This window comes from Anastrepha obliqua, chromosome 6 (assembly GCF_027943255.1).
Source record: "Anastrepha obliqua isolate idAnaObli1 chromosome 6, idAnaObli1_1.0, whole genome shotgun sequence".
NCBI classification, from domain to species: Eukaryota; Metazoa; Arthropoda; class Insecta; order Diptera; family Tephritidae; genus Anastrepha; species Anastrepha obliqua.
In genome coordinates this window covers 79497254-79524809 of record NC_072897.1, presented here as the reverse complement: position 1 = coordinate 79524809, position 27556 = coordinate 79497254, and the positions used below count along the sequence as shown (strand labels likewise).

The 27556-nt window shown below is 38.1% G+C and overlaps 1 protein-coding gene across 1 annotated transcript in view; it reads left to right on the top strand.

Annotated features, from left to right (window-relative positions):
• LOC129250807 (calcium/calmodulin-dependent protein kinase type II alpha chain-like) overlaps nt 1-26597 on the top strand; it is a gene marked incomplete at its 5' end in the record, with an annotated part of 91884 nt that extends 65287 nt beyond the window's left edge. Inside the window, 2 exons of the mRNA XM_054890392.1 lie at nt 20964-21078; nt 25442-26597. Coding sequence (XP_054746367.1) covers nt 20964-21078; nt 25442-25589 — 263 coding nt within the window. The remainder of the gene's footprint in view (nt 1-20963; nt 21079-25441) is intronic.
• Nucleotides 26598-27556: the final 959 nt, after the last annotated feature.

The window sequence follows — 27556 nt, the reverse complement described above, 5'->3', positions numbered from 1 at the left end:
ACAGGGTTTGATTGAAAAGTAATGGGCCTTATTTTTTTAAGCAAAATTTATTAGACCTTTTGGGTCCTTCCCCTGCAGGAAACGTTTTTTAAATTCAAACACGTTGCTCCAACGATCGCTGCATTTTCGACACTGCAAAATCCTAACACACTTTTAAAACAGCTTTCACGCGCGGAGCGATGTTGACTGCACCGCTGTTGCCAGAGAACTGGGACCGGTTTCTAGTGGAAGGGGAAGGTCCAACGATCCCCCACCAGCCGATTCGGTGGTTCGCTTGGCAGGCGCTCCGCGCAGGAAGGCTCATTACTTTTCAATCAAAGCCTGTATCATATTTAGTTTGTTGTGAAAGGCGTAAATAAGACCAGTGTTTTGCGTGTTCGGCCATTTTCTGTTCTGCTTCGTCAACTCTTCGCTCTCCTGGACTCTTCCATTGAGACGATTTGGCTTTAGTTTTGATGTCATAATTATATATCCATGATTCATCAGTTATGACACTTTTAAGCAAATCTGGATCATCGTTGACGTCATTTAACAATTCCTGAGCGATGCTCATGCGACGTGGTTTTTGGTCAAAATTCAGAAATTTTGGAACGAACTTCGCTGCCACATGCTTCATGCCCAAAATTTCCGAAATGTTTGCATAGCATAAGCCAACCGATGTGCCGACATCATCAGAAACTTCTCTAATTGTGATTCGACGATTCTCCATAACAATTTTCTTCACTTTCTCAACATTTTTTGTCTTATTTATGTCTCTCTGTCATAACAGTCTGGGCTATGTGAGACGTTGCCCCATCTTGTTGAAACCACACAGAGTTGAAAGGAATTCTCTTTCGGCGTAGTTCTGGATAGAAAAGTTCTTTCAGCATTTTCAAATAACGGTCTCCAGTAACCGTAACGGTGTGACCATTTTCTTCAAAAAAATAAGGCCCGACAATACAGCATGAAGAAACCGCACACCACACTGTCACGCGAAGAGGATGCAATTCCGTCTCGTGGAGTATCTATGGGTTAGAAGTACTCCATATTCGACAATTTTGTTTGTTCACATTGCCGTTTAAATCGAAATGGGCCTCATCAGACATGAAAAGGCAGTTTAACATGTTTTGGTCTTCTTCCACCATTTGCAGGATCTTCTGGCAAAATTCCAAGCGAATCGGCAAGTCTGCTGCATTCAGTTTGTTAACCATTTGAATTTTGTAGGGAAATAAGTCTAAATCTTTGAGCATTATTGTTTGCAAAGACTGTCGGCTGACACCAAGTTGAGCAGATAAGCTTCTTATTGAAACCCTTGGATTGCTTTGTATAGCTGCAGCTACAGCAGTGATCGTTTCCTCTGTCCGAACTGGTGGGTTTCGATGATAAGGTCTTCTTGCGACTGTTCCTTGCTCAGCAAAATTATTCACCAGTCTCATTATGGTCCATCTGCTCGGGGATCGCCGCCAAACATCCGCCTGTACTCTCTCTGTACCAAAACTACGGACTCCAGTGCGTGATAGCGGCGGACTATCCAAATTCTTGTTTGCGTGTCCCAGTTATCCACTTCAATAAATTTTAAAGATCAATCTGCAAATTAAAACAAAAATGGAACAGATAACTTAAAAAGAAAAAAAGTCATTCAATTTTTTTTTGGTAGCGGCTTTCATCAGCCACCCTGTACTAGAATTGGTAAAATTGTATGCCCTGCTAAAATTCTTATACGGCACCCACATTTGATTTTGATGCCTGTAAAGCTAATAACGCTATGAATGGACCAATAACTTGTATGAATTTATTTAATTTAATTTTTGTACGGCTTTTATCCACTCCGACAACACTAACACTGACAAAAAATAATTAGTGGCACATTTTCTTTTGTCTACTTTAATTGTTGTAGGCTCTTAAATATTTAGCGAAAAATTGTAAATTTAACAGAAAAAGCAAAATAAACAGCTTTTAATTAGTTGTCATACAGCAGGCATCTTATAAGTTCGGAATACTTAATGAAATAAATTATTATTATTATGAGGGGATTTAGTACTGTGACTTAAAAGACCTTTATAGATGGCAACACATGCTCGGCGGTTTCATCTTCCTTCCTGCAGAACCTGCAAAGTTGATTAGAGTATATGTCAGGTTAGTAGGATGAGGATTCAATACGCTGTAAGAATTCCTAAAATGATTCTTATTTATTTTCGTGCAATATTTAAATCGGCGGAATTTAAGGCTACTTATCATTGATCTTGTTTGCGATAAATACGGTGGATTGACCCTCTATAATCTTCTCTGTATTTCCTCTACTTCTTTAATAAGAGAGGAGAAGTTACCAATTCCTAAGCCAAAAACTGGCTCTGGGCTGCTTTTCTGTTTAATTTATGTGCCATTTCGTTCCCGTAATTCCCATATGCCTTCGAACCCACAGGATAGGTACCTGGTTTTTCTGGCCTAAGATATTCAGCTTATCGAGACATTACAGCACCAGTTTTGATGTAACCTGGAAAAATTTGAGATCCTTGATTGCTGCCTGGCTGTCAGTGCATCTGTTATTATATTATAGTTGTGTTTAAGGTTCTTTCTATTGCTTCTTCCGTTTAAGATATACTTATATTCATTCTAAGTGCTTCTGAGTATACTTTTCCCGTTCCGCAGGCACCTGCCCCTGCACCTTTTTCGGTGAGAGATCCGTCCATGTACCATGTCACTATGTTATATCGGTCGTTTGACAAGCCCGAAAAACCAGCAAAATTTGTTCAACTCAGAAGTGTGCTGTTATTTGAGCTAATGACAGTTTCCGTTTCAGATTGAGGAACAGAAAAGAAGCAAATATTAGGATTTTTGATGTTTTTCTTTTTGTTGTTTATAAAATCTACTTATTCTTACTTCGCTCTCAGTTTTGAAGATGTAGTTCTCTTTTTGCAAACTAACATAATCTTAATGCCCAGTTCACATCGCTACGGTGCGAAATTACGCAATTCTCAAACTCTAATTTCCTTTGCTTATATTTGTCTGGCAGCACTGCTTTCTTACCAATAGTTCTTTTGGCAGAGAAATGCCTGTTATTTTTGGGTAGCGTTGCCACAAATAATTTTGTCTATTATACGTTCATCGCCAATCACCAAAAATATTAATTATTGAATATATTATAGTAAAGTGTTTTCAACTTACGTTTCACCTTTAGCCATCTTCTAAAAGAAAATCATATATGTCGACAATGTAATGCCTACTTAGTGATGCCAATGCATTCCTGTTCATATTTAATGCGTTCGCGAATAGAAAACATTGCAATATTTTTGCAGTTTCAGTTACAAAGATGGAGATATAAGATTTTATTAAGTAGAGAAACGTTACAATATTTATTTAATATTAATATTATATTGTATAAGGTGTGTTCAAAAAATACGGCGAGCTTTCAAATTTCGCGGGCTACGTGCATTTTACTTTCGATTATTATTTTTTATGTCTCGAAGATATGTTCATGGTTTGAGCAATATACAGGCTTTGATTGAAAAGTAATGAGCCTTATTTTTTTAAGCAAAATTTATTAGACCTTTTGGGTCCTTCCCCTGCAGGAAACGTTTTTTAAATTCAAACACGTTGCTCCAACGATCGCTGCATTTTCGACACTGCAAAATCCTAACACACTTTTAAAACAGCTTTCACGCGAGGAGCGATGTTGACTGCACCGCTGTTGCCAGAGAACTGGGACCGGTTTCTAGTGGAAGGGGAAGGTCCAACGATCCCTCACCAGCCGATTCGGTGGTTCGCTTGGCAGGCGCTCCGCACGGGAAGGCTCATTACTTTTCAATCAAAGGCATAAATAAGACCAGTGTTTTGCGTGTTCGGCCATTTTCTGTTCTGCTTCGTCAACTCTTCGCTCTCCTGGACTCTTCCATTGAGACGATTTGGCTTTAGTTTTGATGTCATAATTATATATCCATGATTCATCAGTTATGACACTTTTAAGCAAATCTGGATCATCGTTGACGTCATTTAACAATTCCTGAGCGATGCTCATGCGACGTGGTTTTTGGTCAAAATTCAGAAATTTTGGAACGAACTTCGAGCCACATGCTTCATGCCCAAAATTTCCGAAATGTTTGCATAGCATAAGCCAACCGATGTGCCAACATCCTCAGAAACTTCTCTAATTGTGATTCGACGATTCTCCATAACAATTTTCTTCACTTTCTCAACATTTTTTGTCTTATTTATGTCTCTCTGTCATAACAGTCTGGGCTATGTGAGACGTTGCCCCATCTTGTTGAAACCACACAGAGTTGAAAGGAATTCTCTTTCGGCGTAGTTCTGGATAGAAAAATTCTTTCAGCATTTTCAAATAACGGTCTCCAGTAACCGTAACGGTGTGACCATTTTCTTCAAAAAAATAAGGCCCGACAATACAGCGTGAAGAAACCGCACACCACACTGTCACGAGAAGAGGATGCAATTCCGTCTCGTGGAGTATCTATGGGTTAGAAGTACTCCATATTCGACAATTTTGTTTGTTCACATTGCCGTTTAAATCGAAATGGGCCTCATCAGACATGAAAGGCAGTTTAACAAGTTTTGGTCTTCTTCCACCATTTGCAGGATCTTCTGGCAAAATTCCAAGCGAATCGGCAAGTCTGCTGCATTCAGTTTGTTAACCATTTGAATTTTGTAGGGAAATAAGTCTAAATCTTTGAGCATTATTGTTTGCAAAGACTGTCGGCTGACACCAAGTTGAGCAGATAAGCTTCTTATTGAAACCCTTGGATTGCTTTGTATAGCTGCAGCTACAGCAGTGATCGTTTCCTCTGTCCGAACTGGTGGGTTTCGATGATAAGGTCTTCTTGCGACTGTTCCTTGCTCAGCAAAATTATTCACCAGTCTCATTATGGTCCATCTGCTCGGGGATCGCCGCCAAACATCCGCCTGTACTCTCTCTGTACCAAAACTACGGACTCCAGTGCGTGATAGCGGCGGACTATCCAAATTCTTGTTTGCGTGTCCCAGTTATCCACTTTAATAAATTTTAAAGATCAATCTGCAAATTAAAACAAAAATGGAACAGATAACTTAAAAAGAAAAAAAGTCATTCAATTTTTTTTTGGTAGCGGCTTTCATCAGCCACCCTGTACTAGAATTGGTAAAATTGTATGCCCTGCTAAAATTCTTATACGGCACCCACATTTGATTTTGATGCCTGTAAAGCTAATAACGCTATGAATGGACCAATAACTTGTATGAATTTATTTAATTTAATTTTTGTACGGCTTTTATCCACTCCGACAACACTAGCACTGACAAAAAATAATTAGTGGCACATTTTCTTTTGTCTACTTTAATTGTTGTAGGCTCTTAAATATTTAGCGAAAAATTGTAAATTTAACAGAAAAAGCAAAATAAACAGCTTTTAATTAGTTGTCATACAGCAGGCATCTTATAAGTTCGGAATACTTAATGAAATAAATTATTATTATTATGAGGGGATTTAGTACTGTGACTTAAAAGACCTTTATAGATGGCAACACATGTTCGGCGGTTTCATCTTCCTTCCTGCAGAACCTGCAAAGTTGATTAGAGTATATGTCAGGTTAGTAGGATGAGGATTCAATACGCTGTAAGAATTCCTAAAATGATTCTTATTTATTTTCGTGCAATATTTAAATCGGTGGAATTTAAGGCTACTTATCATTGATCTTGTTTGCGATAAATACGGTGGATTGACCCTCTATAATCTTCTCTGTATTTCCTCTACTTCTTTAATAAGAGAGGAGAAGTTACCAATTCCTAAGCCAAAAACTGGCTCTGGGCTGCTTTTCTGTTTAATTTATGTGCCATTTCGTTCCCGTAATTCCCATATGCCTTCGAACCCACAGGATAGGTACCTGGTTTTTCTGGCCTAAGATATTCAGCTTATCGAGACATTACAGCACCAGTTTTGATGTAACCTGGAAAAATTTGAGATCCTTGATTGCTGCCTGGCTGTCAGTGCATCTGTTATTATATTTTAGTTGTGTTTAAGGTTCTTTCTATTGCTTCTTCCGTTTAAGATATACTTACATTATATACTTTCCAAGTGCTTCTGAGTATACTTTTCCCGTTCCGCAGGCACCTGCCCCTGCACCTTTTTCGGTGAGAGATCCGTCCATGTACCATGTCACTATGTTATATCGGTCGTTTGACAAGACCGAAAAACCAGCAAAATTTGTTCAACTCAGAAGTGTGCTGTTATAAGAGCTAATGACAGTTTCCGTTTCAGATTGAGGAACGGAAAAGAAGCAAATATTAGGATTTTTGGTGTTTTTCTTTTTGTTGTTTATAAAACCTACTTATTCTTACTTCGCTCTCAGTTTTGAAGATGTAGTTCTCTTTTTGCAAACTAACATAATCTTAATGCCCAGTTCACATCGCTACGGTGCGAAATTACGCAATTCTCAAACTCTAATTTCCTTTGCTTATATTTGTCTGGCAGCACTGCTTTCTTACCAATAGTTCTTTTGGCAGAAAAATGCCTGTTATTTTTGGGTAGCGTTGCCACAAATAATTTTGTCTATTATACGTTCATCGCCAATCACCAAAAATATTAATTATTGAATATATTATAGTAAAGTGTTTTCAACTTACGTTTCATCTTTAGCCATCTTCTAAAAGAAAATCATATATGTCGACAATGTAATGCCCACTTAGTGATGCCAATGCATTCCTGTTCATATTTAATGCGTTCGCGAACAGAAAACATTGCAATATTTTTGCAGTTTCAGTTACAAAGATGGAGATATAAGATTTTATTAAGTAGAGAAACGTTACAATATTTATTTAATATTAATATTATATTGTATAAGGTGTGTTCAAAAAATACGGCGAGCTTTCAAATTTCGCGGGCTACGTGCATTTTACTTTCGATTATTATTTTTTATGTCTCGAAGATATGTTCATGGTTTGAGCAATATACAGGCTTTGATTGAAAAGTAATGAGCCTTATTTTTTTAAGCAAAATTTATTAGACCTTTTGGGTCCTTCCCCTGCAGGAAACGTTTTTTAAATTCAAACACGTTGCTCCAACGATCGCTGCATTTTCGACACTGCAACATCCTAACACACTTTTAAAACAGCTTTCACGCGCGGAGCGATGTTGACTGCACCGCTGTTGCCAGAGAACTGGGACCGGTTTCTAGTGGAAGGGGAAGGTCCAACGATCCCTCACCAGCCGATTCGGTGGTTCGCTTGGCTGGCGCTCCGCGCGGGAAGGCTCATTACTTTTCAATCAAAGCCTGTATCATATTTAGTTTGTTGTGAAAGGCATAAATAAGACCAGTGTTTTGCGTGTTCGGCCATTTTCTGTTCTGATTCGTCAACTCTTCGCTCTCCTGGACTCTTCCATTGAGACGATTTGGCTTTAGTTTTGATGTCATAATTATATATCCATGATTCATCAGTTATGACACTTTTAAGCAAATCTGGATCATCGTTGACGTCATTTAACAATTCCTGAGCGATGCTCATGCGACGTGGTTTTTGGTCAAAATTCAGAAATTTTGGAACGAACTTCGCTGCCACATGCTTCATGCCCAAAATTTCCGAAATGTTTGCATAGCATAAGCCAACCGATGTGCCGACATCCTCAGAAACTTCTCTAAATGTGTTTCGACGATTCTCCATAACAATTTTCTTCACTTTCTCAACATTTTTTGTCTTATTTATGTCTCTCACAAACAAACAACATGCTACAACATATTGCTAAAACCGTGAACATATCTTCGAGACGAGTGTACCAACATTAAAAATAATAATAATCGAAAGTCATGTACGTAGCCTGCGGAATTTGAAAATTCGCCTTTTTTTTAACAAACCTCATATATATATGTATATGTATATATATGTCATCTTTTATGTCGATATGTAAACGCTGAATAACTTTGTCGTTTACCAACCGATCAACTTCAACATACATACATGTTTTCGATACGTCAATTCTGTACAATTTTAACCATGGATCGCTTTACAACGAAACAACCGAAATCGACGCTTTGAAACCCGCAATACTTGACAAAGTGATGACAGACGCAGAAAAAATATCGCAGTTTGTGATTGCTGATAAAGGTGGCCACTTGATTGATATTGCATTCAAAAATTAGTTTTAATAAATTGCAAATAACCGAATCAAATAAAGTTATTCAATATTTTCATACCGACATAAAAGATGGCACACCCTGTAATTAGCTCTTGCACTTTTTTTGGTTGTCTGCCCGACCTCCCCCTCCTATTTGTGGTCTGCATGCAGATGTTGTTCCACAAAATTCAATTAATTAATATTATATTAAAATTCTACATCATTATATTTATATATATCATAGGCTTCGGTGTTTTAAAAGAGTTTGTCAAAGGAAAAAACTACTATGGAAAAAATCCGCTTTATATCTCAGAAGCCATGGCTTAATTAAACAGATACCAGCAGATTGTCCGGAAAACAGGACGAAATTTGAAATGTTTCAGAGAAGTTCGTATTTAATTTGAAACAATCTTAGTGTTTGGATTGTCATACAGCTCTCTGGTGCAGAAATCCAATGGGAGTCGTAGCATCATTTTAACTACCTTATTTTGGCAGACAAAATCCAAGAGAAGAAGAGGCACGTTTTTAATGGAATCACCTCACACTTAGTAACGACGGTTACTATATGGTGCAAAGGCATTTTCAACCCAACCTCACTGTCAAAAAAGAAATATAAAAAAGGTTACAACACTATATTTGGATAACTTTGACTGCAGTTAAGTGGACTCGGATGTCCAGCATTCGCGCCTAAGAGATGGTGGCCGCCCGGGTGGTCAAGTGTGGACTATTCTGCCATTCATCACCATACTTGCTATGCGTTCGGTCCACATTCTGCGAATATTATAATATTTTTTCCTCTTATCCTCCGGTTTTGGTCTGTTACATCACAAATTTCTCTAATTTCGTCATTTGGTATTATTTCATGCAATGTGTATCCTGTTATTGTCCGTACTGTTTTCCTTTGCCAATATACTGCTGCGTTATAGAAGTGTCTGCTCTTTCTTCCGCTGCATACGTTAGAATTAGTCGAATGCATGTCTTATAACGGGTGATTTTTTAGCTATTCTCTTTTTAAATAGTTGGCTTAAACAGCTGACGCACGTTTCGTGTCTTGTTTCACTGTCAAACATTTTCAATTTGGTCTATAATTTAACCATGAATTGTCTTACAAACGAACAACGCTTGCAAACCATTGAATTTTATTATAAAGATGCGTGTTCTGTTAAGAAAGTTTATCGCGCGCTTCTTCCATTTTATGGTCAGTTTAATCGACCCACTGAAACGGCTATTCGAGTTTTTGTGACTAAATTTAGAACCAAATTTACATTATTCGACATCAAACCCCCAACACACTTACGTAGAGTGCGAACTGAAGAAAATATCGCAGTTGTATCGGCCAGTGTTAATGATGACCATCAATTATCGATTCGTCGTCGTTCGCAGCAATTGGGCGTCTGTTACTCAACAACGTGGAAAATTTTGCTAAAGGATTTAGGTGTGAAGCCTTTCAAAATACAGCTGGTGCAAGAATTGAAGCCGAACAACCTACCGCAACGCAGAATTTTTGGTGAATGGGCTCTTGGAAAGTTGGCCGAAGATCCACTTTTTTATCATAAAATTGTGTTCAGCGACGAAGCTCATTTTTGGATCAATGGGTACGTAAATAAGCAGAATTGTCGATTTTAGAGTGAAGATCAGCCAGAAGAATTGCAAGAGCTACCAATGTATCCAGAAGAGGTCACAGTTTGGTGCGGTTTATGGGCTAGAGGTATCATTGGATCGTACTTATTCAAAGATGCTGCGAATCGTTCCGTAACTGTGAATGGTGAGCGCTACCGTAAAATGATATCCAACTTTTTTTTTACCCAAAATGCAAGAGCTTGACTTACATGACATGTGGTTTCAGCAAGACGGTGCCACATGCCACACAGCACGCGTAACAATGGACTTGTTGAGAGGCGAGTTCGGTGAACATTTTATTTCACGTTCGGGACCTGTCAATTGGCCACCCAGATCGTGCGATATAACGCCTTTAGATTATTTTTTGTGGGGCTAAAACTCATGTCTATTCAGACAAGCCCACTTCAATTAACGCATTGGAAGACAACATTAAAGCATTTATATGTGAGATACCGGCCGAAGCATTGGAAAGAGTATGCCAAAATTGGACTAAGCGGATGGACCATTTGAAGCGCAGTCGCGGCCAACATTTGCATGAAATAATCTTCAAACATTAAATTATTTTATTTTCCGATTCTTTAATTTCTGCACATTTGCAAGGAATTTGCTTACCCCCGTGTTGGCTTCGATATAAGGACCCGAATGTTAAATATATTGGACACATCAATATATATAACATTCGAGTTCTTATTTCGAAGTCTAATTTGGCTTTAAGTCCTATTATCGAACTGATCTAAAGTTACACTACTTAACTTGAAGTTTTCACACTGTTTATTGATCTCCGCTGCGTATGGGCTAAAGTCCATGTGGGAAGATTTTGCCATTTGAAGGCAGTTGTACCTCATACTGATTTGGAATTTTTGACTCCCAAATAATTACTTTAATTTGTCTACAGTACAGGCGAAGACAAATTCCCTTGAATGATTGGGTAAGAGCCCATCGAATGGATCACTAGATCTCGATGAAATGAGTTGTGTTGTAAGACCTTGCATAACCGCGCTAACCTGTTCCCGTTGCGTTGTATTTGGTTAAAAATGATTGCATTTGCTCTGAATTAATTTTACCTGTTTTTTTTTCTTTCATTTCTAAAGAAAAAAACTTACCACCTCGTCGCTACTGTTTGGATTTCCGGATGTTGGTAAAAATAAATCCATTGTCGTTTTAAATGGAAATATAGGAACGAAGTGCTATGCTCGTTATTCCAGCGTTGCCACCTTTCTGTCAGGCATATTTCAATGGAGTGATGGAAAACGGCAGGGACGACGGCGCAATTTCTAGGGAGGGATGGAAGAACGTCGCGTCCGCCATCTCTGCAGTTTTGATGAGGGTAATCAGCGAAAACCAGGACCCCCCACGCTTCAACCTCTAAGAGTGCCGGATGGCATTACGACACATACCTACAAGAGGCTGGTCCGCGCTAACGAACGGTGTATGTACAGGGCGGCAGTGGCCTTGGTGGGGGAGGTACGAAAGGGAACCAAGCTGAAGGCAGTGGACAAAAAGGATCTATTTCCGAAGTGATGGAGGAATACCTGCGCTAATGTAATCCAAAACTTTCCGAGCAGAACTGGAGGGTTCAAGGTGGAGAACACTGAGGGACCCTATCGGCAAGCGCTGATTCTCGCTGAAACAAAGAGTGCCATAACCTATGGCTCCGAGAAGGTAGTTCTTAAGGTCTATCATACCGATGTCAGAGGGTATGCACCTGCACATCCGGAGGTGATGGGAAAATAAAGGAAGCTCCTGTTAATATGGAAGTAGAATCCGTCTCGTCGGACCCCACCCTTGAGGTGCTGGAGAGGATCATGGAAGATGATTATTCTTCAGATAAATCTTAGACTCTAGGGCGGCGTCCGCTAATTTGTTACTCCACCTTGAACAAGGTGGAGCTGGTATAGTCCTGATCCAGAAGCCGTGGCTGAGCAGTAGCGCCGTTTTTGGGCTTAGGACGAAAAGCTACAAACGAGTGGCGCACAGCTGGACAGGTAAGCCAAGATCAAGTATGCTCATCAGGAAAGAATTTAAGGCATTAATTTTGGCAAACTTCCTGATGGAAAGTTGATGTCGGTCTACATGGCACATGATGACTAGGAGGAGCCAACTCCGGTGGTGCTAAGGGAAGCCCTCGCTTAAGCGAAACGCAAGAAAACCGTGTTATTATAAGTACTGACGCGAGTTCCTATCACACCTGCTGTGGAAGTTGATGTCGGTCTACATGGCACATGATGACTAGGAGGAGCCAACTCCGGTGGTGCTAAGGGAAGCCCTCGCTGAAGCGAAACGCAGGAAAACCGTGTTATTATAAGAACTGACGCGAGTTCCTATCACACCTGCTGTGGAAGTTCTAATATCACCGAGAGAAGTGAGCCACTTTTTGATGTTATTTTAAACGAGTACTTGTTTACTTTTATTACCGCAACCAGAGAAGAGGTGCTTGACCTCACTATGACTTCTTCCACACTGTTTAACCGAATCTGCGATTGGAGAGGGCTTAATACTCACTCTTTCTCAGATCATAGGTATATTTAGTTCTGTCTCAATAAAACCCGTCCAAAAAAAATCCTCCTGAGGAGAACGGACTGGGATACGTATTGCAGAAATCTGCTGAACTTCTAGATCTATCGACGAATTGGTGGAGATTTTCATCTCAGCTTGCAACAGTGCCCATTGAAAGCTCTTGTCCACTTAGAATTCTCCCTAGGAAGAAATAACCGCCTTGGGAGGCAACTGAACTATTTGAGCTTAGGGCTTCGTGGCGACGCCTATTCAACAGGGCTAAAAGAATTCATTCTCTTGCTCTTGAAACTGTGTAAAATAGAGCTAGAAATCTTTAAGTCGGAAATTAGGAAGGGTAAGAGGGACTCTTGAAGAAGCTTCTGTGAAAGCGTGGAGTGCTGATGCCTCCAGGTTTAGACGAAAATTCACGAGGAGTTCCCCTCCCTTGAACTGAATCGGGACGTTGGGGGTTGAGCGGCGAGGAATCAGTAAAGTTGCTTCTGGATGCGCATTTCCCGACGAACCCAGCATATAGTAACACCGACCTGGTAAGCACACCAACCTGTATTCGAATCCATAGCTGGTTGCGGGATAAGCGCCGCCTGGCTTGGGGCATTGACTCCTTTAGACCCTTCGAGTCCTCTGGTCCTCACGTCATCATACCTGCCCAACTGCAGAAATCTGCGGAGATGTCATACCGTTGAGCCCTATATATGCGAGCCAGGGGCTATATTCCAAGAACATTGAGGGTCGCGAGGATTGTCTTCATACTCAAGGCAAGAGGCAAGAGCTCATATCTCATCCCTAAGTACTTCAGGTCAATCAGCCTTTCATCCTTCTTGCTGGAAACCCTTGAGGGTCTGGTGGACCTGCACATAAAAAGCGAAATTCCTCGGGGTCGTTTGTCACATACCCAACATGCTTATTGTAAAGATAGATAGGTGGAATCTGAATACAATTGCAAAAAATTTTGAGGAGTTTCTGTATCAGAAAGAGCTTGGGGTGGGCGCCTTCCTCGACATTGAGGAGGCTTTTAATAACGTCCTCCCGGAGGCAATTACTAAGTCTCTGGGAAAACTGGGTGTCGGAGCTGACCTTACCAGACTTATCTGCAGAATGCTTAGCGACAGAATAGTCGTGGTAGAGTAGGGCGGCGTCTCCCTTCGCCGGCAGGTGCGTAGTGGCACCCCGCAAGGCGTTGTTTCCTCACCACTCCTCTGGGTTGTCGTTGTCAATGGTGGAGGAGCTGGTGAGAAGAGGCTGCAGGATGATTGACTACGCGGATGACATGGAACTAATTGTTAGAGGTAAATTGATTTAAGCTCTGTACGATTTGATGGACGTAGTTGTCAGATGGACAACGGATTCCGGCCTATCGGTGAATACTCCCAAGACGCAGCTCCTATTCACGAGGAAATATAAAATACCCAGAGTTGAACTTTCCTCAATAGGGGGCGCTCCGTTGTTGCTTTCTGACAAGGTGAGGTACTTGGGTATCATCCTTGACAGTAAGTTTACGAGGAAGCTCAACATTGAGGAAGGAGTAAGGAAGGAAACAATCGCCTTGTATGGATGTAAGGGCGCAATTGGCAAAAGATGGGGCCTTTCGCTCAGGGTTGTATTGTGGTTCTATAACACTATTATAAAGCCAATTTTGTTATATGGAGTCAAGCTGTAGAGAGTTCAAAGGACTTCACTCATTGGAATCAGTGAGGCGCTTCGAACTACTTCTACTCTAGCGCTTGACGCAATGTTAAATCTGGTACCTGTAGACATCGCAGGCATTTCCGCTGCACGAACCGCAATCAGATGGAGAGTTCGGGTTATAGGCTCGACCTCACTTAAGGGCACTTAAGTGTCCTTGGGTTCATCTCCCTCGTTTAGTCCTAGCGAAACCTTCTCCACGCACATTCCATTAAAGGAGTAGACGGGGGCTACAGTTGGAGACAGTGCCTCGTGAACTTATTCACGGATGGGTCAAAGGAGGTAGGAAGGGTTGGCGAAGGAGTATTCCGCAGGGAGCTCCCCATCAGAGTCAAATTCAAAGACCGCACCACTGCAGTGTGTTCCAGGCAGAGGTAGTCGCACTCAAAAACAGTTGACTGGCTACTTATATGCATACCAACTGTCAAGAAAGTAAATATGTATTTCCTCCGATAGCCAAGCGGCAATTGAGCCCTCGGATCAATGATGGTGCATTCGAAACTGGTCAGGGAATGCCTGAGTCACTTTCAATTGCATCCGATTTTTTTAATATAAGGCTGGGTTCCCGGTCACAGTGACAATGCGGGAAACTGTGAGACGGATGAGCTGGCCAGACAAGGGTCATGTGAGGTGATTTGCGCCCGAAGGGAGAGGATTGGGATGCCCTTGACTACCTGCAGTCTGCTCCTGGAAAATGTGCTTCACACCAACTCAGCGGGCATTGCGAAAGTATACAAACTTGTAAGGTCGCGAAATCCTTTTGGCCACGTGTAGATTGGGGGCGGTTGACCGATTTTTTGAGGCTCTCGAATTTCGTGGGTGTTCTCACATGACATGACAGAAATCTTATGGACTTCATAAGGGGCGTAAAGCCGTTAAAAGTGGTACTGAAATGTTAGAGCGGCGCTGTATTGATTGCGTTGTTCTTGATGGAAATTACATTAATGAATAAAGCTAATATTGAACAAAATCAAGTGTTCTCTATGATAGGCCCGGGACTCATCAGCCCATGTGATATCTTGCCGACGTCTTGCAAAGTATCTTATACTCTGTTCCAAAACTTGAGTGAAATTAAAGATTTTTGTGTTATTTCTTTGAGTAAATTTTCATTTGAAAGAGATATAAGTCATATTATTTCCAAAGCTTACTCGGTAATAGGGTTTGTGAGGTGAAATAGTTCCAAACCCACAGAACCTTAATGGGGTAAAAAAAAATTTTTTTAAATATGCTCTATGTTCTTTTCGCTTTGTTGAAAAAATTCCTATCAAGCTCGCTTGCTTTTGATTAGCCTAAAGTCGTAGGAAGTAAGAAAGACTTAAAGGCAGAATTGACTGCTTAATTTACATCATGTGCGATAGTTCTTCTACTTTTAGTTGTAATTAGTCTGTAAGAAACTTATATTCATAGACTAAATAATAATAGACAAGCATTTCAGCCCTTTGCTGGCAGGCTTGAACAGATTGAAACACACGAGACCTTGCAGGGCGGGGCCGCCACCGGACTAGTTGTGGCTGCCGGTGGCACTGAGAACGAAGTATCGTCATTTAGACGACGCGCCACGGAATTGGGCATCACCGGACGGACCCTAGAGCGGGAAAGATCTAAGTACACATGTTCCATAACAAAGTGCAAGCAGTACATCAGTTAATGACTGCTGATCGTCAGCCACGTGAAATACTGTCAAGCAATCCGAAATCTTAACAATGAAGAATATGATTTTATGTCGAAAATCATCATGAGCAAAATCTTCGTTTTTGGGGAACCAAAACTCGGCGTATAATGCCGATATATATATATATAAAGGCTCTCCTTGCATTATACGCCAAAAACTCAACTATTTAACACCCTTCAAGAGAATTTAAAGAATGAGCATAATATGAGTATATTCCGAAGAAATATATTAGTATTAAATACCTATAAATCACCCTTTCCAATCAGTAAAAGTCAGAAGCATTTAAAACAAAATTGTATTAAAATTAAGAATAAGTGTAAAATAGACTATGAGAAAAAATATTAACAAAGATGAGTAATAATTATATTAATAATAATAATTGAGGGGCACCGTTGAAATCATGTGTTGTCGTTGATGATGACATTTTCGCTCGTTCTTTCACTGAGCCGTTTTATGTTTCCCAGGTAGTTTTTTTGGGAGGCTAACTTCTTTCTCACAGGACACAATGCGCGAGGAATGCATGCTGTGAGACTTGGAATCACCTCGAGTCCTTTTTGCGCTGGATGTATGGAGGATGAGGTGGAATCATCTCAGCACCTTCTCCTTAGCTGCCCTGCTCTGGCGGGGCTAAGATCTAGGCATCTTGGCTCCTACTTCTTTGTCACGCCTGCTGATGTAGCTGGCGCTGACATTAAAAATCTGATGAATTTCATCAGCAGTATAAAGCGGTTGACGCAAACATAGTCATCGTTCGTAATCCGCACGCTCCTAACCATCCCAGCACCACCTCTCCCCGCCCTCTCCCTGTATCCCATCGGTCTTTCTCTCCCGCCTCACCCCTCCTTAATGGCATCACAAAGGACGAATCCTTCTTCGTCCAAGTGTGCCCATTCCCTGGGCAACCATATCAACCTAACCTAACCTAACTTTTTTCTCGAAAAATATGTATTTATTCATCAATATGTATTTTGGTCGTTCAAAGTAATCCTTTATCTCCTCAATCGTGTAAAACCTCCATCTTTACATGGGTATTTTCAGTTTTAGGAACGAGATTAAGTCCCATTGGCCGATGGTCGCATACGGTACGATGTTGTATTTGGCCACAAAATATAGATTGATTGAATCATTTTGTCAAAAAAAAAACTAAAAATGTAAAATGGCTGATTTTATAGGGCATATTTTCATCTTATGAGATATTGATATTCAATACTGCTATGCATTTTTTATACAACATGTTCGTTTTTAAAATTTTTCTTATGACACTCTCGTAACAATAAGTGGTATGTAAAGGGTGTTTTTTTTAGAGGTTAGGTTTTCAAGATGAAATAAAACGTATATGATTTAATGTTATGGCCAAGAATTTAGCTTTATTATAAAGATAAGGGTTTGCCATTATGTTTTAAAAATGATTTCGGGCAAGTGGCCGCCGCGGCTGGCTCGAATAAATTCCAGCCGAGAGGCCCAATTTTCGACCACTTTTTGCAGCAATTGGGGCCGTATGTCAGCAATAACGCGCCGAATATTCTCTTCCAAGACGTCAATCGTCTCGGGCTTATCTGCGTAGACAAGCGACTTCACATAGCCCCACAAGAAATATTCCAGCGGTGTTATATCGCACGATCTTGGAGGCCACGCCACAGGTCCACGGCGCGAGATAATGCGCTCACCAAAAGTTTGCTTCAATAAATCGATTGTTGCGTTGGCTGTATGGCATGTAGCGCCGTCTTGTTGAAACCAAAGGTCGTCCACATCAACATCGTCCAATTCCGACACGAAAAAGTCATTAATCATGGCTCTATAACGCTCTCCATTGACTGTAACATTATGGCCGGCTTCATTTTTAAAGAAATATGGACCAATGATTCCCTCTGCCCATAGAACACACCAAACACTGACTTTTTGAGGATGTAACGGCGTCTCAGCAATGGCTTGTGGATTATGTTCACTCCAAATGCGACAATTTTGCTTATTGACATACCCATTCAACCAAAAGTGAGCTTCATCGCTGAACAAAATTTTCTTCGATGCGTCGCGCGAACCGAACCATTATTTTCGTAATAAATTTGCACGATTTGCAAACGTTGTTCAGGTGTAAGTCTATTCATTATGAAATGGCAAACCAAACTGAGCATAAATCAAGTGACAGCTGTCAAAAAGACCATCTACGAAAAAAGTAGTGCCAACTTGAAAACCTAACCTCTAAAAAAACACCCTTTATTTGAATTCGCTGCCACATGTGTTCATCAATCTATATCATACGAAACGTATCTCCACACATAAATAAAATAGTTTTTATGTGCATTTAGCAAAATTTAGCTTAAGTTAGTGATCGCATTTTTCTAAAATATTTTTCTTTCAACCGACGCGTCGAAAGTGTGAAGTTAGTAAAAACAATACAGTGGATCGTTTACACACATATATACTTATCACACATACATATATACTTGATGCTTTCCATTTCAATTGGGGTCATGTTCTTCGATTTCGTTGTAACTCAAATATGTTGCTCTCTGGTCAAAATAATGAGACACGTATTTTTTTGTTCGTCCGAAAAAAATCTTTTTCAAGAGTTATCGGCAATTTTGTTTTTCGGCTCAAAATCGATTTTTTTTAATTAAATAAGAAAATTTTTTTTTTAAATGCCCATAACTTAGTGAAAAATGAACCGATTTTAATAATTCTGGGTTTAAAATGATCGTCATTACTTACACGAGCGACTTCATGTAGAAACAATTGCAAAAAAGTAGTTGAAAATTTTTTATTTAGCAAAAATGAAAAAAAAATCAAGAGAACACCTCAAACTTCAATTGAGCTGAATGCCCAGTAGCTAAAATGAGTTGTTTTTAAGTAATGAATTTTTCAGTAAAAAACCTGTTTCGCACTTTTTGTTTTTTGAAAATTAAAAAATGTTCAACTAGTTTTTTGAAATTGTTTCTACATGAAGTCATTCGTGTAAGTAATGACGATCATTGTGAACCCAGAATCATTAAAATCGGTTCGTTTTTGACTAAGTTATGACTATGTGATGCTGGTGATGGAATATTTCAGAATGTGGGAATTGCACTTTTAAGTGCAATACGTTGGCTTTGCGTAAGGGTGTCTTATGGCCAGACGTATCGTCAGCAGTTTTTGCAAATGCGCGATCAATAGTATGATATTTGATGCTTGGCTCTGCACGCGCTGCAACGTCAGCGATTTTGTTTGTTTGTTTGGTTAGCGTGTAGATTTGTATACTGTGTTATGCTAACAAGCCCCCCTTTTAAGGTCGAACGTACCGCTGTCCTATCAACTTAATGGATCGATTCTTTTTGGCCTTCTCGGGTCAAGGTTAACGACTTTGCTAGGAGTAGGATGATGACTATTAGTACTGTCAGTAGGCTGATGTTGGTGGCGTAATTAAAGTAGTTGATTGATTTTGTGGAAATTATTTGTTTTGTGTTATTGAGGTGTAGCTGCTTTAGCATTTGTAATGATAAGGTTTCTTCGCTCTTATTTGTTTCTGAAAATGTTTGAAGTATAGCGGGTAGGGGCTTGTGTGACGATCTTTCTGCATTGGAAAAATGTTTCTTGTTGATTGTAATTGTAGCGTTGCTGTAGTGAATTATGAATGTACCGTTATCGGATGTGGGCTCTTCATTAATTAAGATTTCTCCTCTAAAATCGTTTAAGAATATGATGCCTGGTGATAGTTCCTCGATCTGGAATGTGTTCGCTGTTGGTCACTGTGCAATTTGGCAACCGGCTACTTCATAGATTTCTTATACAATATTCGTTACTTAAGTCTAATACATTGTTTTTTGAACATATTTGGAGTGAGTTGTACTGTTTACAATTTCCTAATATTCCGTAAAGATTGTTTTCGCAATTAAGGATTGATTTGAAATTAATTTTATTGATTTTATTATTTTTCTTAACGGTCTAATGTCTATTGTTTTACAAATTTCGGATTCTACTGGGGGTAAACTTATAATGTAGATTATTGTTTTGCCATTGGTTACTATTTTAATTTCTGAAAATTCAAGAGCCTCATCTAAGTTTATAAATGGAATATTATCTTTATCAAATATTTGTTTGGCAATATCTATTTCTTTACTTGACGTGGGCTTTTGCCCAGTGTATTGCGTATGCGATATTTACAATTTCTTCCTTCAAAATTTCCAGTTTATATTTTAGTTTTAAAAATGATTCAATTTCTTTGCTTTTATCATTTTGCAAGTCTTTTGTGATATGACTTGTAATGTTCGTAATTTCGTTAACTTTTCCTATGGTGAGTTTGTTAATAATGACTGTGTTATGCTAGCATGTATATAAACAAGTGACAACATATTATTAGTAAATAAATAAATTTCTTTAAGCGAAGTGTCATTTAAAATGGGATTTTTAAGGTGTATAAAAAATAACAATAAAAAAGTTGCTCACAAAATTGTAAGGCACTAATTCATATATCATACTTGTATAACATAAAAACATTAGGATTACACGAAGAAATATTTTAACACAGTGGCAAATCATTAAAAAAAAATAGCGCATAATCTAAAAATCCCAATTTCAACTATTGAAAAAAAGTAGTTTGTGGTCACAATGAACGTTTGCGTAAACTTCAAAGTTCTGCTGAAATTTTTTTTTAAATGATTTGTATCTAAAAAAAGAGGAAGGTAAAAGATAAGAACACAGCAATATTATAAATTAAATATGTATATTTCCTACCAAGTAAGTGTTAAACAAAAATGTATTTCAAAAGTGACCTATCGAGTGTTTACTTTTCACTTTTTGTGCAAGGTAGAAAATGTTGCCTATTTGCCCAGTTAGAGGGCAAAATTTAGAGAAAAGAACGCTCAATATAATTGGCGCTTACAATTTTTTTGGGAATTTGGCCGAGCTCCTCCTGTTTGTGGAGTGAGTCTTGATGTCGTTCCACAAATGGAGAACCCTGCAGTTTAAAGCCGACTACGAAAAGTAGATAATTTTTTTGGCTGTTTGGATATTACCATGGACTAAATTTTTTCCACCGTTCTCAGATTTGAACAGTAATCTCCGCAGGCCGTCTTCGTTTTTTGTTATGCAGAAACTCGAGGCCGCTGTTTTAACTTGTTCTATAATTTCATCCATAATAACATTGAAAAGTGCTGGACTTAAACTATCCCCTTGTCGAATTCCTGATGTAACCGGAATCAACTTAACTTTAACTTTAATCGCTGTTTAATTCGGATAATGAGTACTTTATGTAATCGCAAAAAGTTGCTTTTTTATCAATAATCATCCCAATTAAATAAATATTATTTAACTAATGAATTTAAAGAGCTTATACCTATATGTACATATGTAATAACTTATTTCGATATTTTTAAATTTTTTATAACTGTGTTTATTTGGTTTAATCTATTTTTAACTTTATAGTATTAGGCAAGAATTGCAAAGCCATCAACACTACTATTCTGAACCCTCATGTTCACTTACTGGGAGAAGATGCAGCATGCATTGCCTATGTTCGTCTCACACAATACATTGACAAGTAAGTTGAGCACATATATAAAAACGAGGAAACAAAAAGAAAAAGCTTTGTGACACCATGCCACAATCGATTTTTTGGGCATCAAGTTCGGTAATTGCATTATCAGCTGTCTCGGCGATGAAGGACCTCCGCCGCAAAGGACTGGTATCATGCGCAGAATCCATTAACGATTTAGGCTCTTAAGGCGAATACCAGTCGATTCAGCCACATGAAGCGTGTTCCATAAATAATGAAACGTTCAAACGAACCAAAATTATACCGAAAAACATTTATTCATGTTATTTTTTGAATTTTCTAAAAGAAACAACTAAATGGACCACCCTGAATGTTTAAATATTAAGGGGGAAGTCTACTGTGGCAAGGGGAAAAACAGGCTTATTTTCCGGATTTTATTTCTAACAAAATATTGCTCGTACATAAAATCTATTTAAACTCTTATCTTTATTATATATTTAAGTTTTTGAAAAAAAAATTTTAAGTCAAAATATTCAATATGGCCGCTGTGGCACTTCTGCAAGCGCAGGTCCGCTTTTCTTAGGTGCCTAAACGGTGTACATGAAATCTTACGTTTCGGTGATCTAAAACAAAAAAACAAAATATTGTTATCACATACATAGTATTGACTCTCGTCTGACGTAGGATTATGTCGATAAAAAATTTTGGCGTTGAAAAAAAAATTCTTGAAATTTTTTTCTTTTTTTTTGCCTAAAATTGATGTTACTATTGTTTATAACAATTTAACAAATAACGATATCAAAAAAATCCTATGTCAGACGAGAGACACTATTACAGAGAATATATAATTAAATTTTTAAGCTGATTCATTTATCAGAACTCGAGATATCGTGTACACCGTATACAAAAACTTAGTTTCGAGAAAAATGCGTTTAAAGTTTCATGTGCCGCAGGTACGCGCTTTGGAGCGCTTCGGGAAAAGGTCGAAATTTCAACGAAGAAAAATATAGCCAGCTGTAACACATATTGTACCTTATTTAAGAGGGTTCAAAGTATTTTTTAAGCTAATAAAAAAAAAATCCATTTTTTGAAAAATTCACAGTAGACTTCCCCCTTAAAGACAAATTATTGTAAATGTAACTGCTAAATCAAAAGGAATTAGTGTATATGCAATTTCTAGTTAATTGCCAAACTTTTTTTGAACTGCAATTGTGTATAAAAATGGCCAGATGCAGGTTTTTTTTATAAGAATAAAATAGCATGGAGAAAATTAATTTTTCTTCCGGCGTGCTTCTTGAGGTCCTGTAAATAAATACTAAAATTTTAAACCCAAAGTGTTAACTAATGTTGAAAACTGAAGTGTCTTATATTGCTGTAAGGGGTTAAATGATTCTAGAATTTTCAAACGGATAGGAAGACCACAATCTTGAACAGAAAGAAAGAAGAATAAGAAAATATTAATTTGGCGCACACATTACATATTTTCTCCTTAGAAATGAACGTGGCGAGAAACATCTGTATAAATGTCTTTTTTTAATGAATTTCAAAATATATAAATAAATATATTATATATTTGCTCATAAAGGTTAATAAATATATTTTACATTTCTTTAATTTTTTTCTTCGTAAAACACTTTTAAAGAAAGGTTAGCTTTTGACGATCTAGAGTAGTTTAATATCTTAAGTCACCTTCAGATGATTCATATTTTCAAAATTCGAACAACGAAAATGATTTTTACTTTAACTTTAGCTAAATTAGCATTAAATTTGTAATAGGACTATGAATAAGTTCGTGCGGTTTTACAACAGATGGCGTAACTTGATTATTATTCCATCGATCTACATTTCCAAACATTCGTTGGAGAGCTACTGTCGTAAGGCACAAACGTCAGTATAAGTTTTTTATTTGAAGCGTAAACAACAATATTTTTACCACACTTGAAAATGTCGAATTTCGTGCCAAATAATGTGTTTTTGCGGGGAATTTTTTAATATGAAGAAAAAAGCAGCCGAAAGTCATCGTATCTTGGTGGAAGTTTATGGTGAGCATGCTCTAGCTGAGCGAATGTGCCAGAAGTGGTTTGCACGCTTTAAAAGTGGTGATTTTGGCTTGGAAGACGAAGAACGCGAGGGTGCGCCGCCAAAGTTCATGGATACCGAATTGGAGGAATTGCTCGATCAAGATCCGGCTCAAACGCAAGAAGAGGTTGCAAAAACTTTGGGAGTTGATCAATCAACCATTTCCAAACGTTTAAAAGCCATGGGAATGATCCGAAAGGTAGGCCATTGGGTGCCGTAGAATTGAAGCCAAGAGACGTTGAACGCCGTTTTATGGCATGCGAACAACTGCTTCAACGGCACAAAAGAAAGGGTTTTTTGCATCGAATTGTGACTGGCGATGAAAAGTGGGTCCATTACGACAATCCAAAACGTCGGGCAACGTATGGATACCCTGGCCATGCTTCAACATCGACGTCGGCGCAGAATATTCATGGCCTGAAGGTTATGCTGTGTATCTGGTGGGACCAGCTGGGTGTTGTGTATTATGAGCTACTGAAACCGAATGAAACGATTACGGGGGATGTCTACCGACGACAATTGATGCGTTTGAGCCGAGCACTGCGAGAAAAACGGCCGCAATACGCCGATAGACACGACAAAGTTATTTTGCAACATGACAATGCTCGGCCACATGTTGCACAAGTGGTCAACACATACTTAGAAACGCTCAAATGGGATGTCCTACCCCACCCGCCGTATAGTCCAGACCTTGCGCCATCCGATTACTATCTCTTCCGATCGATGCAACATGGCCTGGCTGACCAGCACTTCCGTAATTACGATGAAGTCAAAAAATGGATCGATTCGTGGATTGCGGCAAAACCGACCGAATTTTTCACAAAGGGAATCCGTGAATTGCCAGAAAGATGGGAAAAAGTAGTAGTAAGCGATGGACAATACTTTGAATATTAAATTTGTAACCATTTTACGTCAATAAAGTTTCAAATTTCGAAAAAAAACCGCACGAACTTATTCATAGTCCTAATATATTACTAAATTTATTCGTGAAACAGTCAACGTTTTTCTTTTGTGGAAATAAATTTTTGTGACTTTCGATAAAAAAAACAACATAAGTGCTATATTTTACTTAGTTTTGATGCTTCGAACTTTTGAGCATAGAAAAAAAACTCGAGAATGCAAATATAGCAAATCAATGTCAAAACCTTCAGTCGAGTAAACTTATCTCTCTCACTACACCATTTACTACCAAGGTACAACTCCTTTTATATACGTACTTTGTATAATTATGTCATCACTATCTTAATGCCATCTGATAATAATATTTGCCAACAGCATGTTTTTTATGGGAAATTTATTCATGGCAAAAATGCTTGATTTTATTGTTCGCCACCCTGAACCTACTGCCGATGCGGTATCTACAGGCGTGGATAAAGCAAATATTCTCATTATTTATGGAATACGATTTTGTTCATGAGATTTTCAGGGCAGGGTTCGCCGTGTCGCATCCTGTCAAACCATTTTCTCACGATCGTTTTATCTCATGAACTCCGACGGTACACTTTTTATATGCCTGAAGCTGCTCTGGATTATCTCCAAAATTTCGATCTCTCATGGCATTTTACAAATATAGTATAATGGTGTCGAATCGCAGTTCCAGGGTAACGGATAACATGTTTACCTATCTTGACACAAAAAAATTGATTTTGATGGACGTGAAACATATTATTGAAACTAAAGATCGTCGATCAATACAATTAAAATACAATTACTTACCCCGGTATATAATTAGTACGGTTTCTCGGCATTCAAATGGTTTTATTGGCGAGTTCTTTTTATGTAGGCTCCCAAGCCTAGCATACAACCAGTTTGCACCAAGGGGTAGGCCTACTTGCAACCGTACTACTCAAGAGACTGATGAGCTTTCAAAACGACTACGTGGCCATGTCCGCCTTCTTAATCGTCCCCAAATGTTTCTTTGATTGCTATCCAAAGGATACTGATGTCGAACTGTTTCTAGCAAATCTTCAGTGGTTGGCACCATTTTCCTTTAGTCGCTAACTACCATTAAACAATAAATATATGAGTCCAGTGGTTTTAGTGACCACGCTTGAATGAGAAGCTCAGGTCCCAAAGTCTGATTATAATAAGAAGTCCGCGTGCGTTTTGAATTATTCTTTTTCTAAACCAGTTGAGAACTGCTACTTTTGGTCCTGATTAATGAACTAATAAACTCATAGTACAACTCGCTTAAGCAGGCTTAAACAGCAGACCTCAAAATATTGACTAAGTAAGGGCTGGAGTTAAAAAAAATACTAAAAAAGAGTATACTTTAATTATTTTCCATTACTTTCCATAACTTTTATCTGCATTTCTTCTCCCCATACAGGCAAGGACATGCGCATACGCATCAATCGGAGGAAACACGTGTGTGGCATAAACGAGATAACAAGTGGCAGAATGTGCACTTTCATCGCAGCGCATCTGGCAAGATTAGCGGCGCAACAACTTTCGATTTTATCCAACAACAAAAGTAGAACGACCCCTGCAGAACGACAGTAAGCACACTAACTATTAACGGTTGAAACATATAATTATGTAAGATGGCAATAGCTAAAGCCTTAGCTCAACAACAAAATAACAAAAACATTTTGAATCAATATAACAAACCAAATTTAATAAGACGCTAATTTAAAACAATTAAACCAGCTAGTCGAGCTTTCATGCATGTAGACGATACGATATATGAGGCGTCAAAATATATAAAGGTGGATTGCTTGAAGAGAGGCCGAAAAGAAAGAGGCTTATGATAAGTACCATGGTATCAGATAAAATTATGTACAACCAAAATAGCGATGAGATTATCGATTCATAATAATATGCATATATATAATATATATTGTTATTGTGCACTCTCAACAGCAACTCAAAAGATGCAAACTGGATTTACTTAATTTCTAATAAATATCATATTAAGACAAACAAATAAAATCATACACACCGGTGACTTCGCTTCGCGGTGAGAAGTGTTTTAAGGAAGGCACCGGAGAAGAAACCTTCTCAAAAAAGAAAACATTAGATAATGCGAACTACAGGTACTAGGGAAGAACGCATAAATATTTTTATGGAAGAAAAAGGGGAATGAACAACTGAGACAACCTCAAAAAGGAAAAAAAGTTGTATACAAATTGTGGATTGAAGAAAAATAAAAAAATTAATGAATATGAAGAAGATGCATGTAGAGTTCATGTTGTGCGCAAATTATTGTAGGTTTTTTTTCAATTTATATGGTTTAAGTAAAAAATGGAGATACAAATTAAATAAAAAGTGTATACTTTTATGTAACTATTTAAGTATGTATTTATTGATACAAATTTTCAGAGCTAATTACACTAACCGCCCTGCTTTTTGTGGTATTGGGTTTTATTTGTACTTTGTTGTTATCCACTACATGGAATTCCGCCAGAGCAATGTTGAATGAGTTAATATTAAAGCATGCGAAAAATCCCTATTTGCTGTGCCTCATCTAAAGCCGAAGAAACAAGAAATAAAGGGTGAGCCAAGAGCAACTAAATTTTATAGTAACATTTGAATGATGAATTTCCTAAGCAAAAAAACTTACACAATTTCAACATTACAATAATCGATAAACCATTAATTATTCAACCAAAAATCATTAAAATATATACAATACTGTAGCCTAAAAATGCAACTTTCCACTCAGAATGAGGAACAAATTTCTCGTTGCATATTTTTTTAATACTTGTACTTAATTCATGTATCTATTATGTGCTGTTCTCGAAACTTATAATTATTACTGCATATAATTCAGGAAACTAAGCAAACGAAGTTATTCAAGTAATATTTGATGTATTTATAATGAAATGTAATTACTACTTGCACTGAATATAATAAAATAGTAAAAATTTAAATTATCAAAAAAAAAACATTGTAATGGTAATTGTCAATACCATGTTAGTTACACGGTGATGCAAGAAGAGCAGCAGGGATGTGTAGTGACGATTCAAATATTAGTGGAAGAAAAAGTCTACACAATTTTGACTTTTACTAACAATTTACTTTTCTAAAAAAAAGAGTTAAAAAATAAGCATATAAATTAAAATACCGTTTGGCTATTTGAAAAAATGGCTCGATAAAGCTTTTTACGCCGATTGTGTTGGTATTCAATTTCTTTTGGGGAAAGTATCAAATGTAATACAGGGTGGCTGATGAATTTTGCTACATTAAGAAACTCAAATAACTTTTTTTTTAGTGTATGGAATTCATTTATTTTTTTTCAAGTTGAAGGTCATTAAATTTTATTAAATGTAGCTTAACTATATTAGTTTTAAAAATAATTGAATTTAAATGCCCCCCATGCTCGTTGACACAAGTGCGGCATCTTAGTAAAAAGTTGTTCATTGCTGCTTTGAGAGTTGCGACAGGAATAGCCGTGTGGGTTAGAAGTACTCCATATTCGACAATTTTGTTTGTTCACATTGCC